The sequence below is a fragment of the Electrophorus electricus genome, chromosome 8, assembly GCF_041902795.1.
Source record: "Electrophorus electricus isolate QZ-2024a chromosome 8, ASM4190279v1, whole genome shotgun sequence".
In the NCBI taxonomy this organism is placed as follows: domain Eukaryota; kingdom Metazoa; phylum Chordata; class Actinopteri; order Gymnotiformes; family Gymnotidae; genus Electrophorus; species Electrophorus electricus.
The window spans coordinates 9,010,079-9,025,591 of record NC_137504.1 but is presented as its reverse complement, the minus strand read 5'-3'; the positions used below and the strand labels follow the sequence as shown (position 1 = coordinate 9,025,591).

The window sequence follows — 15,513 nt, the reverse complement described above, 5'->3', positions numbered from 1 at the left end:
TACCTATGAAACACTTGCGCATATCTATGAAACACTCGCACACACCCATAAAATAATTGTGCATATCTATGAAACACTTGCACATACCTATGAAACACTTGCGCATACCTATGAAACACTTGTGCATATCTATAAAACACTAGCACATACCTATGAAACACTTGCGCATATCTATGAAACACTCTCACACACCCATAAAATACTTATGCATATCTATGAAACACTTGCGCATACCTATGAAACACTTGCACACACCGATAAAACACTTGCATATATTTATGAAACACTAGCACATACCTATGAAACACTTGCGCATACTTATGAAACACTTGTGCATACTTATGAAACACTTGCACATATCTATGAAACACTTGCACATACTTATGAAACACTAGCACATATCTATGAAACACTTGGGCATATCTATGAAACACTTGCGCATACCTATGAAACACTTGTGCATACCTGTGATACATGCACATACCTATGAAACACTTGCGCATACCTATGAAACACTTGCACATATCTATGAAATACTTGCGCATACCTATGAAACACTAGCACATACCTATGAAACACTTGGGCATATCTATGAAACACTTGCGCATACCTATGAAACACTTGTGCATACCTGTGATACATGCACATACCTATGAAACACTTGCGCATACCTATGAAACACTTGCACATATCTATGAAATACTTGCGCATACCTATGAAACACTAGCACATACCTATGAAACACTTGCGTATATCTATGAAACACTCGCAGACACCCATAAAATACTTATGCATATCTATGAAACACTTGCACACACCGATAAAACACTTGCATATATCTATGAAACACTAGCACATACCTATGAAACACTTGCGCATACTTATGAAACACTTGCGCATACCTATGAAACACTTGCACATATCTATGAAACACTTGCGCATACTTATGAAACACTAGCACATATCTATGAAACACTTGGGCATATCTATGAAACACTCGTGCATATCTATGAAGCACTTGCGCATACCTATGAAACACTTGCGCATACCTATGAAACACTTGCGCATACCTATGAAACACTAGCACATACCTATGAAACACTTGCGCATATCTATGAAACACTTGTACATATCTATGAAACATTTGCGCATACTTATGAAACACTAGCACATATCAATGAAACACTTGGGCATATCTATGAAACACTTGTGCATATCTATGAAGCACTTGCGCATACCTATGAAACACTTGCGCATACCTATGAAACACTTGTGCATACCTGTGATACATGCACATACCTATGAAAGACTTGCGCATACCTATGAAACACTTGTGCATATCTATAAAACACTTGCACATACCTATGAAACACTTGCGCATACCTATGAAACACTTGTGTATATCTATAAAACACTTGCACATACCTATGAAACACTTGCTTATAACTATGAAACACTTGCACACACCCATAAAACACTTGTTCATATCTATGACACACTTGCGCATATCTGTAAAACAATGACTTCCGGGCGCACTGAAAATTTCGCGGTATCACCGTTGGTTCACTATTCAAAATCCAAACAAAGTTCAGTGGTTATTCAACCTCGGCCCATGACGTTGATTCAACAGGGAATAAACATTGAAATGCCTGGATTTGTTCTACACACGAGCATAGTCTAAGTGTATATTCAAGTGCGAATTATCGTACGCAAATTTAAATTAGTGTGCACGCACAAATGTTTAACCGATTTCGCTCTAACGGCTTCTCATAGTATTTCTTCCTGTTACCCGCTTGTAAAAGTCGTGAAGCTGTTTCGGTTGTCTGGTGGGATTAAATTTTTTTGTTGTTGTTACCAAAATGATGACATATGTTAATTTGTTAGCTAGAATTTTATGCTGTGCCAGAAATACAAGTAAAAAATGTGATAACAAAGTTCCTATCTTAGGAAGTTACGTAGCCTATCTCAAAAGTGATTTAGAACAAAAATAGCCCGCCCTGTTTTTTAAGACAAATTCACTTACAAGGATTAAATCCAAATTGCTTTAAGTAATAAATATAAACTAGGTAACGGCCACGTCTTCTTTAACTTATGCATATTATGATATTTTTAGTGTATGGTCTCCGAGCTACATTTCAGCTATAACCTTCCTTGCGTAAAATAATAAATAAGATTGCCCAATAAAACAGGTATATTTGTTATTGAAAACTACATACTGTTATTACAAGAAGCGTATTTATTCTTTTCTGCACGCATTATGCAAACCAAACCGTAAGGCCTAGATAAATGAAACTCAGTCAACAGTAGTCCATCCCGCTACTCAGGTGAGCGAGATGATCCTACTCAGCCTGAAGGGGGCGCTGCAGCGAATCAAACCGCAATGAGGTCACTAAATCCTAGGCTTTGTTCGAAATAGCCTACTATATACTGTAAACTGCACACTCCACCAGTATATACTGGATACTGGTCCTCGCAGTAGTATTCCATATAGCATTCAGTATGCGCCAAACTAACTATACTACGAGATCGCATGAAACGTATGAAGCTCCGCCCACTTGGGAAAGATTTTCCGCCACCGTTACCTGACAGGATGCAGTACACCACGAAGGTAGCTTGGGTCGTGTACTGTAATATTTGGCGAAAGTAGTATGTTATCTGGGTATCCGGAATTTTAGCCTATCATTTTTAAATTCGTCTTGCAATTTGTGGGCTCTGTAAATAAATAATTTTCAAAGATGTTAGATTTTTTTATTCTCCATGGTATCCAAAATCAATCATTGTAGCCTTGCTATATATGACCTAAATTGCTATAACTCATAAACCATGTAAGTGATTATTTCCTATTTTGAAACACTTTCATAGATTGAGGTTCCGGTGAGGTATGCAAAATTTACCTTTAGGGGGTGTTACACTGAACAAGGACATCTAAAGTCTTTAAAATTTACATTATTGTATTTAGTATTTAGACTTATTTCCTCAAAAAATACATTGCATTGTCTAAAGGTCAAAAGGTCAATCCTTACAAAACCTTTTTTGAAGGTTTCTGATCATCAATCATGACATATGGAGGTCTCTTGAGAAATTCTGACTTCATCATTTATGTTCAGTCTAAGCAAACAGCCTAATTAGTCCTAACAAGCACAAACTGCTGAAGGGCAGATGAGATAAAGTTGGCGACATCAGCACACAAATTTACAGGTAAGCATGTAATGATAGTATGATGTTAAGGCATCAGGAGGCTCAACAATGCACAATGACCTACTTAAATGAGCACTTTCTTCAGATTTCATGATTCCTGGTAATACCAGTGAAATATAGTTTTGTATGTGGGTAAGCCTTATTGTAAGGCTTGTAAGCCTTATTTAGGGCAGTTGCAGCTCAGTGGTTAAAGTACTTGATTTATAATCATAAGGTTGCTGGTTCAAGCCCTGCCACTGTTGGGCCTCTGAACAAGACCCTTAACCCTCAAGTTGTACTCAGTCATAATTGTAAGTCACTTTGGATAAAAGTGTCAGGTAAATGAAAAAAATTGCCACAAGGGCCCAAGAGTGTATATGCATTGCTGTGTTGGGCATCCATCATGCCTGCAACATCTCTTCCCTTTTCATTCTGTGTTTGTGAGAAAGTAGCCACACCTCTATGATATAATTGTACATTTCTTATAGAAGCATGAGGTAGTCAACACACAGTCTTCTACAGTAGACTCCTTACAAAAGAAAAAAGAGTAGTGTAAAATCTTCTCTCAGTACAGGGCATACATTACATATAATAACCAAAAACATATGATCATATTAATGATTGTTCTCTTACTGCCAGAAAATACTATTCAAAGAAACATTAAAGGCAGTCTTTGGAGCTATAATATATATTATATATCTATATTGTGTGAAAGGTGCTTATAAAAAGGATATGCTACAAGCAGCATAAAAGTAGCAGTTTCCTGTCGTTAGAGTGTGGCAGCGTGGTTTCCTGTTGAAATGAGAGCAAATTTAAAGAGCCTTTCACTGTACAGAAAAATGAAACAGATTAAAGAGATGACCTGTAATGTTATATTTTTGCCTTGGGTCGGTTGTTTTTCTTTTTTTCCAGTTTGGCTTGTCAATTATATGCTGATGTAAATTAGATTTAGGATATATATATATATATATATATATATATATATATATATATATATATATATATATATATATATATATATATATATATATAAACACAAATAAATCATTTTGAGAGTCACAATTAAATTCCACTTAAAGTCACTGAAACAGCTCACAAAAGATAGAGCCTATAAATAGCAATAGAGATATACAGACAATACGACAAAGTTTTTCAAGAGGAGTGGCTATACTTCAGGCTAGACAACTTGTACATAGGTAAACTCTGACTGCTACGAGAACAGAACCTCCCATTACCCTCCTCCCTCACCTTTTGGACAACATGGCGAATTGAAGTACACCTGCGCTGCTTTTGGTAGTGTAATTTTACTTTAGCCTTATGTTACTTTTATAATCCATCGAAATATCAAAACGCTTAAAAATACTGGCAAGTTTTTTTTGGCCAGTCAAACGTTTCGATGAAACCCTTACCGGAACTATGTAACGAGCATCAGAAGAAAAGCTTCGACTCATCCCCTGGAGAGATGCCGAGTGAGGAGGCTAAGGTAGTACCTGGGAACATGGGTTTGTTGAACATAAGAGATAAAGGAGCGGTAGGATTAGATGGAAATTTAATGGATTAAATTAAATCAAGTATTGGTTTGCGGTGTTGCTTCTTCAGAGTATTTGAGGATTTCTATTTTGGAAAGGCAGTTTAACTGGTGAGCTCTATTCTCTTAGCCCTGTCTAGCTGGTTTGTTAATATAGCTAGTAATAAAACCTGTTTGTCCTCATTCCTCATGAGGTAGATCATTTTAAAGCTATTTATCGTTTCGGTAATTATTATAACTTCTGGAAAACAAGGGTCTACATATTGGCACCATAGTTAGGGTATGTGACTTGAAGAATGGTAAAGTAGCAAAATTAAAATTTAAAAGTGATTTTGAATGACAAGGGATTTTATAATTAGAAACTGTGGCCTTAATATATGTAATATCCACAGTTGTTTCAAATGCAGAAATTCCCTAGGCAGGTCAAACCTCGTCTAGTAGCATTGAAGCCGCCCACGCACTGAATTTTGTGGCAATTGTTTACGTAGCTTATGATACATGGACATTCTTTAAAGAAGCTTATATTAAAAGCCACTAGAAGAACCCCAAGACACACAACGCTAAAGGAGTTTTGTTTCTTCAGCTCGCTGAGCACTTTCCATTGTCACCTATAGCACTTTCTGCAAATCTGTGTTAATCAAAACGAAATCTTTTGTTCTGGTCTAGTGTACCAGTTTGCAGATATGTATACATGAAGTGTAACCGACTTGAAGTGGCTATAATGTTTCCTCTTTTTATGATCACCTGTCCTCTTCATTGTTCCTCTGGCAACCAGAATTACTTCCTTTTCATTATGGAGCTGAACCAAATCCTGATTGGTTTATCATGTAGCCATGTAAATAGTTTGCTAATGTCAAAGATCATGCCTTGTTCACTTCAGAAGTTTCTTTCATGCCATTGGGCAATACTGTTTAAAGTTTTTTATGTTTCTTTTTTTAATGAATACATTTTATGCATAACATTTAATTAATCATATACATTTAGTATAAACATAGAATTCATATGTGATTGCTTGTTGGAATCAGACATTCACATGGTAAAAATACCTTTCTCTTCAATATACATGGCAGTATTTCAGGTCATAAAGGACTAAAAAAGGTTGACTGGTTTGATGATGGCCTTATGCACTACTATTGGCTTATTTTTAAACAAACCCTTTAAGGCCTTTAAGCATCAAGAGGAGAGAATGACTTGAAAACCAGTTAATATACAAATGAATCTGACTGAATTCCATGTTGTCTTTAGCAGAATGCAGTACAGTCCAATGGGTTCACTGTCTCACAGAGTCCCAGCAGAATGGCTTCCCAGTCACATGATGGGTCTCGCCCCCCTTCTCCTGCCCTTCCACAACAACCTCAACATCCCAGGGAGCAATGGGGTAGCAAGAATGAGTTTCTGCTCTCCTGCATTGGGTACTGTGTTGGCCTGGGAAATGTCTGGAGGTTCCCTTACCTTTGCTACCGCAATGGTGGAGGTGAGTTATTGCCAGCAGGGGTGAAATTGCATCTGAGTGGAGAGTGAGAGTAGGTCTGGTGTGTGTGTGTGTGTGTGTGTGTGTGTGTGTGTGTGTGTGTGTGTGTGTGTGTGTGGGGGGGGGGGGGGGCGCTTGAAGAAAAGCGCAAAATAAAGCAGCACTCTGCATTGGTATGCAGTGTACCTGATCATTTGACCATTTGACCATTGTGCCATCTTTATCTTTTGCACAGTACAAGTAAACAAATTAGCAAGGCAGAGAGGTCCTTGTCCTTAGAAGTGGATGGTTAAAATTGTGGCATAAGATGTATGTGATATCAGTATCATTATAAAATCTTACTGTTACACCCATTCAAGATAACAATTTTCTGTGGCCAGGTTGTGTGGCACACATATAGTATGTGGTTTTCTAGGTAATAGTGGTTGGTGGTATGTTAAATTATATTATAGGACAATTGCACAGCAAAATAGTGATGTATCATATTTTTGTGTGCTAAATTATAATCTCTATACACATTATTTCATTTAATTTAGTAGTGAAAAAGTTTTTTTTTTTTTAAATAAGCAGTGTGAATGGACCAGATTTGAAACCAAGGTAACACATTGCCAGACTGAAGAGTGTGAAAGCTGATCCTAAGATTATAGTCAGCTACATACTCACACACATGCAGTACCGACCAAAACTGTGTAGCTCTAATCCTTTGAAAAGACTTGGGCAGCTTCTAGTTGTGGAGAACAGCTCTATTCCTTCTTTGGTATGTGTTGGGTGTGAACCTCTCACATGTAATAGAGATGCCCCTGCTGATCAAAGTTGCATTCGTCCAAAGTCACATTTCCACTGGTGTTTTACTTTGGTGTTTTACTTTCAGCTGATTTTTGATGCATTACTGGAAAAGCATACTTGCACACTACTCATTTAGAAATTCTGTGAGTTGAATCTGTTTGAATTAAATACTCCTTTACAAGAGTACACTATGATTTGACACATCTGTACTGATATATGCAACAATTATTGAATGATCTGATGTAAAGATTTATCAGTGAGGATTTATGAACTGTGTATTAACTAATGTTTAATTGATAACAGGATAGCAGCAAAGATTCTGTAGAAGGTATTCAGCTCTGTTGATCTTTTGATGCTCCATGTCATTGCAACCCAAATGGATGCTGTATGAAGCTGTGAATGCAGTAAGTGGGTGAGACAGCAGTGTTGTTTGTGTTGTCGTAGGCGTGTTCCTCATCCCATACTTCATCATGCTCTTCTTCACGGGCATGCCTCTCTTCCTGATGGAGCTCAGCCTGGGCCAGTATGGATCTGCAGGTCCCATCACTGTCTGGAAGTGCTGCCCACTGCTTAAAGGTACCATCATGCCACAGTGCACTTCATTCCTGAAGGGGCGGGGAGACCTGGAGGCATTTACATAATTTGTTTTGGGTTTTATATAGTATTCATAGTTTGTAAGTCCATCTTAAGTGTTGAGCAAGTAAGTGTTTTTCATGCTCTGGCTTATTTGTATTACAGTGTCACCGGTAAAGTATCACCTGTCAGCTGTGTTGTTGGGATGATTCAAGAGTTTTACACAATGTGGATCTTGCCTGTATTCTCCTGTCTGTTCCTTCTCCAGGGATTGGCATAGGGATGCTGTGTGTTTCCACATTAGTGTGCCTCTACTACAATGTAATCATTGCTTGGACATTTTATTACCTGGGTAGTTCCTTTCAGAGCCCACTGCCATGGTCCTGTGATGCTCCTGCTAATGCTCCACTGTGTGTAAGTGTTATTTAACTACTAATCATGAAGTGACTTTGCATGTCAGCTTTGATTTTGATGTGAGCAAACATGGCCTAAATGCCATAGAATCACTGTGCTAATAAATGAATGACAAACAGCTTTTTAAGAGGAAGTTTTGAATAACATTGGACTTTGTTGTTGTTTACCATAAACCATTCCCAGAGAACCACCTAATTTCACAACTTAATAATTTAACAACAAAAACTGCTGGTTAGTAAAATAGTAAAGCTCAGCAAAAAGACAGCAAATAGTCCTGCAATATACTTTATGTTTTTACACATGTATGATATAATTTATCCTGTTTAATCCACAGAACTCCACCAATAAGACAAACCATCTTAGTCCACCTGAGGTGTTCTGGAAGTAAGTATGCTCCGTTATGATGCTGTTATGTATTCCTTGTTTTACCCAGAAAAACTGACTGACTGATGGTAACATGTCAATCATATTGTGAAACATTTAACAAATAAAAAATATTTTTTAAATGTATGTGTAACAAACAATTCATTGACCATTAAACTTAATTGAAGTCTATACTATGTTCATTAGCTCTACATAAAGGTTTTATATTATGTTCCTATTCTTGAAAATAATGCTAAATAATGTAGAGCAAACAGAGTATGTTTCAGTTCTGAGAAGGTCCTGCTGTCTAAGATGCATAGACTCATTCTTGCAGCAAATCTGATATAATGTCATACCTTCCACTTGGACTCAATACTCACTACTTACTACCCACAAACCCCTAGTTCGGTCCAGATCACCTGCCTACTAAATCTACCTGTTACTAGTTATCTCTCATTAGCTCACCTATAAAAGCTTTGTTTTTCCAGTTGGTCATTGCAAAGTCTCATCTGGCTGCCCTAAGATTCCAAGCATTGCTATTTATTATCGATTTTATGGTTGTTGATCTGTTTTTACCTGTTACCTGGATTTATTCTTATTACTGTTCCTTATTGAATTTGTTTGCTATTCGTGTATTTGCTGGTTATTACCTCTGCTTGTTATCTGACTGTGCCTTTGGATTGCCCCTCTATATCATTAAAACCCTTTACCTGCGTTCGACTCCGTCTCTGCTCATCCTACATGACGCAATTAAACAGGAGCATAGATGGCCCAGACCACTACATATTCTTATTATATGTTAATGTGTTGCAGGAAACAGTGGTGGTTGGTAAAATTCTTCTAATTTTGAATTTAACAAGGTGTGTGTGTGTCTGTGTTTTGCAGTGAGCGTGTCCTGGGTGTGGTAAACAGTCATGGCCTGCAAGACCCTGGGCCTGTCAGATGGGAGCTTGCTCTGTGTTTACTAGCTGCATGGGTCATCATTTTCCTCTGCATGTTGAAGGGCATTCGCAGCTCAGGAAAGGTAACTTGTTTAAACCAGCAACAGCTCACTTAGGATGGGGACTATTTAGGGGAAGCAGGATTAATGTAAGATCTAATATTTACCAGCAGTTTGTACTACACAGAATCTGCAGATAGTATATATTGAGGACTGGAAGACTGAATCCTGTGCAACTTCAAATGATCATATACCTGGTAGTCAGATTGTTATAATTGGTTCCCATGTTGGTCAGCAGTAGATACATTATTAAACATTCACCATGAGAATTCACAATGTTGTAATGTTGATTGTGAATCAACATTCACAATGTTTAATTATAATAACATTACTAAACATTGCCACAGTTCAATTATAGCTGTACTTTCACAGTAGTGTAGTGTCAATAGCATAATGTTTGGGCAGTAATCTGATTATTGCATCATTTACATCCCCTTCTTAACTTTTAGGTGGTATATGTGACAGCCACCTTCCCCTACTTTGTGCTGATAGTTCTGATCATCAGAGGGGCGACATTGGAGGGCTCTCTCCAGGGTGTGGCCTTCTATCTTACACCAGTCTGGGACCGCCTGGCTAATGCACAGGTGTAGGAATAGTGTTATTATTTCACACCTCTCAGTTGCACAGTTTCTTTTTCTCAGAATGCATCCAGATATTGTATGTTGAGCTTTGCTTCTAAAATGTACATGGATTTGTAAGATAGTATGATTTGTCTTTTACAGGTATGGAATGACGCTGCATCACAGATCTTCTACTCACTGGGCATTGGAGTAGGAGGCCTACTGTCTATGGCCTCCTACAATAAATTCGACAATAATGTCATCAGGTTAATTCTTTATTACTAATCATGTTCTCTTCGTGTTCCACTGTTTGTGTTAGGAAAATTATGAACAGGTTTAATGTCTAAATCCTAAATGCCAATTTCCTCTGCCAGGGATACCTTGGTGATCACCATAGGAAACTGTGGCACCAGCTTCTTTGCAGGCTTTGCCATCTTCTCCATCCTGGGTCACATGGCTTGGAGGAAGGGTGTACCTGTGGAGCAGGTTGCAGACACAGGTAAATCTAGTCCAGCTTGTCCTTTACATAACATATACTCCTTTCCTCAGTATTTCACCCTCAGATATGAGTCCTTTGAAACATGGCATGAGATGCACTGACTGATTCTGGGCTGTTTTCTACATATGTTTATCATGGTTTTTGTTCCTCTATCAGGTCCAGGTTTGGCATTTGTAGCCTACCCAGAAGCCCTGGCTCTTCTGCCTGGCTCTGTTTTCTGGTCCATTCTTTTTTTCCTCATGCTCTTTATGTTAGGAGTTGATACACTGGTAAGATTCCTTCAAAAACGACAGTTCTTCTGTATGCCAACTGCAGCTCTGTTATAAACCTGTGTTGCTAGGCTTGCTGGCAGCAATTTTAAAAACCTCATATTGTGCCATTCTTGATTGCAGAATACATTTGAGCTAAATATTTCTTCATACTTCCTGCATCACTTAGTGGCCAGCTATATTTACCATACCACATCATGACACAATTACCTTCTGCAAATGCAGATGCCTATGACATGCAGCTAATAAATTTTCTTCTCTGCTCTTGGTATTATCTCTACCATTCTTCACCTGTGTAGTTTGGCAACATGGAGGGGATTACCACAGCAGTGCTGGATGAGTTCCCTCAGCTTAGGGTCAATATGAAACACAAGATTCTGTTCCTGGCCCTACTCTGCTTTGGCTTCTACCTGATGGGCTTGTTGCTCGTCACTGATGTGAGTGATAGTCGAAGTACTTCATTTTATGTATGGCAGTTTGTTGGGATTCACTGTGCAACCTGAATATTGTGCTTAATGTGTGATGCATGGAAAAAAAAAGGATTCTGCTCTATTTTTATTCTGTACATTTTGAAGTTACACTGGTGTATTTCTCCTCATTTTTTTGTGTGTGTTCCTAACAGGGAGGAATATACTGGTTTACCCTGATAGATTCATTCAGCACCAGTTTTGGTCTCATCATTATCACTCTCTTCATGTGTCTGGGCATCTCATTCTTTTATGGTGCGCCTTGGTCACTGTTCATCTCATGCCCTCACTGTAGCAGAGGTCACAATACAGCTTTATTTTGAATTAGTGATTATGTTGGATTACTCTGTATTTGACAGAGAAAAAAAGACATTTTGGACATATATTTTGTGAAATATGTGAACATTGTCCAATGGATGGGAATGTGATTTTTTTTTTTTTAATCTATTTATTTATTTATTTTTATATAGGCGTGAATCAATTCTGCCAGGATATAGTGGACATGATTTGTCTCTGTCCACCATGGTGCACCAAATTGTTGCTCTATTTCAAAGCATGCTGGGTATTCTGCACACCCTTCCTATTATTGGTGAGTAAATATAGTGTGTGTGGGTAGAGTCCTTCTTTGAAATCAAAATCAGATTTGATGTTATTGATACCAATGCAAAAAGCTTTTATAATGACTGTAGGTTTATGTAAAATATACTTATTGTTTCCTGTAATTACTTTGAGCTTTGGTATTTTATAACTGTAATTATACACAGGAAAGATATCAATTTATCTTGTGCTTAAAAAGTTTCACATGGGGTCCAGCCCACTTACTTCACAATAGACATCACAACCTCATCAGGTAGACACCTCCCCTCATCAGTGCTTTACTGAATTAAGCCCACAACACCTTCAGAAGGCTCAAAAGTGAGGTCTGGAATCCCAGACCCACCCCTCTCCAAGCTCACTTTTAAACCAATCACATTAAAACCTCTTTAGACAGAAAACCTTATTCACCTCCCTGGTGACCAAGGCTGTATCCAGCCGCAATGGCAACGTTAATACATGCTCAATGCCACCAGTTACATCTAGATCTAACCCTCTAGACATGACAGTGACCTGATACAACAGTTCACACATTTGCCCAGTCCTCCATGTAGCAAAGACATTGAAGATCCCAACTAACCTGTGCTCCCCTCATCCACAGCCACTGATGAGCCCTTTTGGCTACTTCAGATAATTCCTTCAGAGCTACCCCAAGCAAGGATGTGTGCAGACCTAGCTACAAATCCCCTAGCTGGCCTTATATCTCCCACTGGCCTTATATATGCTCGCTACGCATGTTTTCTCATGTTGGCCACCAAGTTTGCATATTTCAACATCTTCATTTCAAATGCATTCTAACCTCAAATGGAATTCTTAACTTTGTTAAATAAACTATCCACTTACTTTGAGTGCAACATCATATTCGGCATCAATGTAGTAAAGCAATGCGAGTGGCACCTGTAGTTTTTTGTTTTGTTTTTTTAAAAAACTTTTTTAAAAACACCTGTGCCTCTCACGCACAAGTGAAGCCAGTTATAAATGAATGCCCCTAGCTGAGACTTGAAATTAACACCATGTCTATGTAGCTTCCAGTGTTAATAATTTAGAGTGCACCCATGAAATTCTATCTTTCTGTGTGTGTTCTAGTGGTAGCATATGTGCTAAAAAACGTTATGATTTTTTTTCTGTGTAGTTTATCCTGACCTACATCTTCTTGGAGATGTACCGAACCTCGCTCCATTATGGCACCTATGTGTACCCACTGTGGGGGAAGGCACTGGGGGTGTGTATTGGAGTTGTCTGCTGCATTCAGATCCCTATCTGGGCCACTGTAGCTATCTGTAAGGAATCTGGCACTCTGAAAGATGTGAGTTGCTTAACCTTTTGTTTTACTGGCTTATACAACAAAGAAACAAGCTGATCAAGGTTTCTATTTGTAATATACTGTCCTTCCCTGTCATTTTAGAATAGTGGGCGGTGGTGGCTCAGTGGTTAGAGTACTTGACTTGTGATTGGGAGGTTACTGGTTCGAGCCCCGCCACTGCCAAGTTACTGCTGTTGAGCCTCTGAGCAAGGCCCTTTACCCTCAGTTGCTCCTGTTTGGGCTTCCTGGCAGTATCTTATCCCACACCCGTTGATAGCGTGGTATTCGGTACCATTACAGTGTATGGATAGGATGGATTTTATAGTAGTCCTAATGAAACACCCCTCCATACATACACACACAGCCAAAGTAGGAACCTGTGGACTATAACTGTCATTTGTGTGCCTGCTTTTCCAGCGCTTTCAGAAAGCCATCCGTCCACTCAACTCCTGGCGTGTCAACAACCTGAACATCAGCACTCAGGAGCCACGTGTGGAGCCCGAGAGGATAGAAGGACCCTTTACTGTAACCCTGACTGAGATGGACTTCACCGGCATAGCCTGGGAGAGTAGTGAAGCATAACACTGCCCTCCTCTACAGCATCCAGTGTTAGGAGGGTGAAGTGTAGAAGGCTCTCCCAATTTCATGGGAGCACCAGCAAAAGCACAATGCCTAGTGATTACTAAAAATATGTAGTCTACACTAACTGCACTGTGGATTTTTGCAGTGCCTAGTGCCTGTTCTCTGAGATGTAAACAGTGGAGTGGTACTTGACAAGTGGTACTTCTGGCGTGGTACTTCTGGCATTTTAATTTTTGGGGAAACTCAGTCTAGTGTTCTCAAAAGTTTTGATAAAAGTTATCTGGATGTATAATTTTTGCAATTAACCACTATATAGAGAGCAGCATGGACTTCCCCAATGGGGATTTTTCAAAGTTAAAGTTTTTGTTTAAATGCTTCCCATACATACACTAAATTATTTATGATCATTTGAATTTATGATATGAAATAATGCTTTTACTAAACTGTTCAGACAAAAGCCTCCTTAAAGATGAACAGATCAAAACATTTTAAAGATAATAGTTCTATTGTGTTCCATTTCATTTGTTTTATTCGTGTAAGTCAGTGCTCACTGCATAAAGAATGATTTTATTAGGTTTATGTTTTTGAAGCAACCTCTGGTCCAGAGATGAATTTTATTGAATGCACAAATGGCATCCAGAAATTTCAGTTACTATGGAATACATTTTATTTAAAGTTACTTTTCTTATAGTAATCCAGTGAACACAGACTCTTTTAGAGGGGTTTAATGTTTTCATAATTAGAAATGGCAAGGATGATGTACAGAGGCCATGAGGTAGGTAGAGTTTACTTCTTTGAAATGACATAGATTCAGTGGAGATAATGTGGCTATGTTTAGTCTGAGCTCCATGGAAATATCTCTTGGCTCTGCTGGTGGAACACTCTTTAAATCTAATCTCTAAACTCATGATCACGCCAAGATGGTGCATTGCTGTTCAGTACAATTTTACATCAGTCTTGTTTTAAAAAAATCGTCAGACTGCATTGAGTGTACCAGTAGAAAATGAAGCCTTCCCTCTTAATACCTGTGGTGCAGACTATTTCATTCCAGTGTAATCTGAATGAATGGAATAGCCAGAAATACTTAATCAGGGATTCTAAATATTACAACAACTGAGTTAACTGCAGTGCTCCAATAAAGAAAATGGTTACCATCATGCATGTTGGACTTGGCACTAATTCTATTCAGTGCCAATACTGAATTGTTACTCAATTGTTGTAATATTTAGAATCCCTGATTAAGTATTTCTGGCTATTCCATTCATTCAGATTATGTTGGAATTAAATATTTCAACATTTAAGATTAAAACATCACTGACATATGCATCATATAAAACTGGGAACCTCATGGGCTGAGTAGAGAAGAAATTATCAATCTATTAAAGAATAATTTTAAAAGGTTTCATCCAGCAAGAAGAGGCTCCATATCTACCATCCTACAGAGTTTTAGCCTTAATCTAACACACATGATCCAGTTAACGAACGTCTGCAGTAGTGAGTTTTACAAAATTCCCCAGAATACTAGCTCTCCTGGAACGCTGTTGGGCACACCTGCTATAAGACACTTAGGCTTTGACAGTGTACAAAAAAAAAGGTAGGCATTCATAAAAACAAGACACAGCTTGTTTAAGACATCCTGACTACACCTCTGAAAGTACGAGTGGGTGGGACAGTTGCTTACGTAAGTTTAAAAGGCAGCCATCGCATATGCAAGAGAAAAGAGTTCTTGGTCTTGGTGTATTGACTAATATGAATACTGACGTTGGCTGAATTAACATTGCCAGATATAAGCGCTATATGTGAGAGAGAAACCATTACAATAATGGCACATAGGATATACAGCAAGTCCATTTTTCATGGAAAGGAGTTAAGAAGTTCATATTTATACACTTAAAGCAAATAGATTTAAAAGATTTAATGGCTAGTG

General features: G+C 38.3%; 1 protein-coding gene across 4 annotated transcripts; it reads left to right on the top strand.

Annotated features, from left to right (window-relative positions):
- The first annotated feature begins 4,368 nt into the window (after positions 1-4,368).
- slc6a7 (solute carrier family 6 member 7) lies at positions 4,369-15,414 on the top strand. Of its 4 annotated transcripts, none has more exons than XM_081718932.1 (15): positions 4,369-4,660; positions 5,990-6,179; positions 7,407-7,538; positions 7,804-7,949; positions 8,284-8,333; positions 9,198-9,336; positions 9,762-9,896; positions 10,035-10,138; positions 10,247-10,371; positions 10,528-10,640; positions 10,940-11,077; positions 11,263-11,362; positions 11,578-11,696; positions 12,834-13,007; positions 13,422-15,414. In XM_081718932.1, the coding sequence occupies exons 1-15, from the start codon at positions 4,574-4,576 to the stop codon at positions 13,584-13,586; spliced, it is 1,917 nt and encodes a 638-aa protein (XP_081575058.1). In that variant the 5' UTR covers positions 4,369-4,573; the 3' UTR covers positions 13,587-15,414. The 4 variants fall into 4 exon arrangements, with proteins under 4 accessions (XP_081575058.1, XP_035382915.1, XP_035382914.1 ...); XM_035527022.2 differs by having other exon boundaries at positions 5,954-6,179; XM_035527021.2 differs by having other exon boundaries at positions 5,951-6,179.
- Positions 15,415-15,513: the final 99 nt, after the last annotated feature.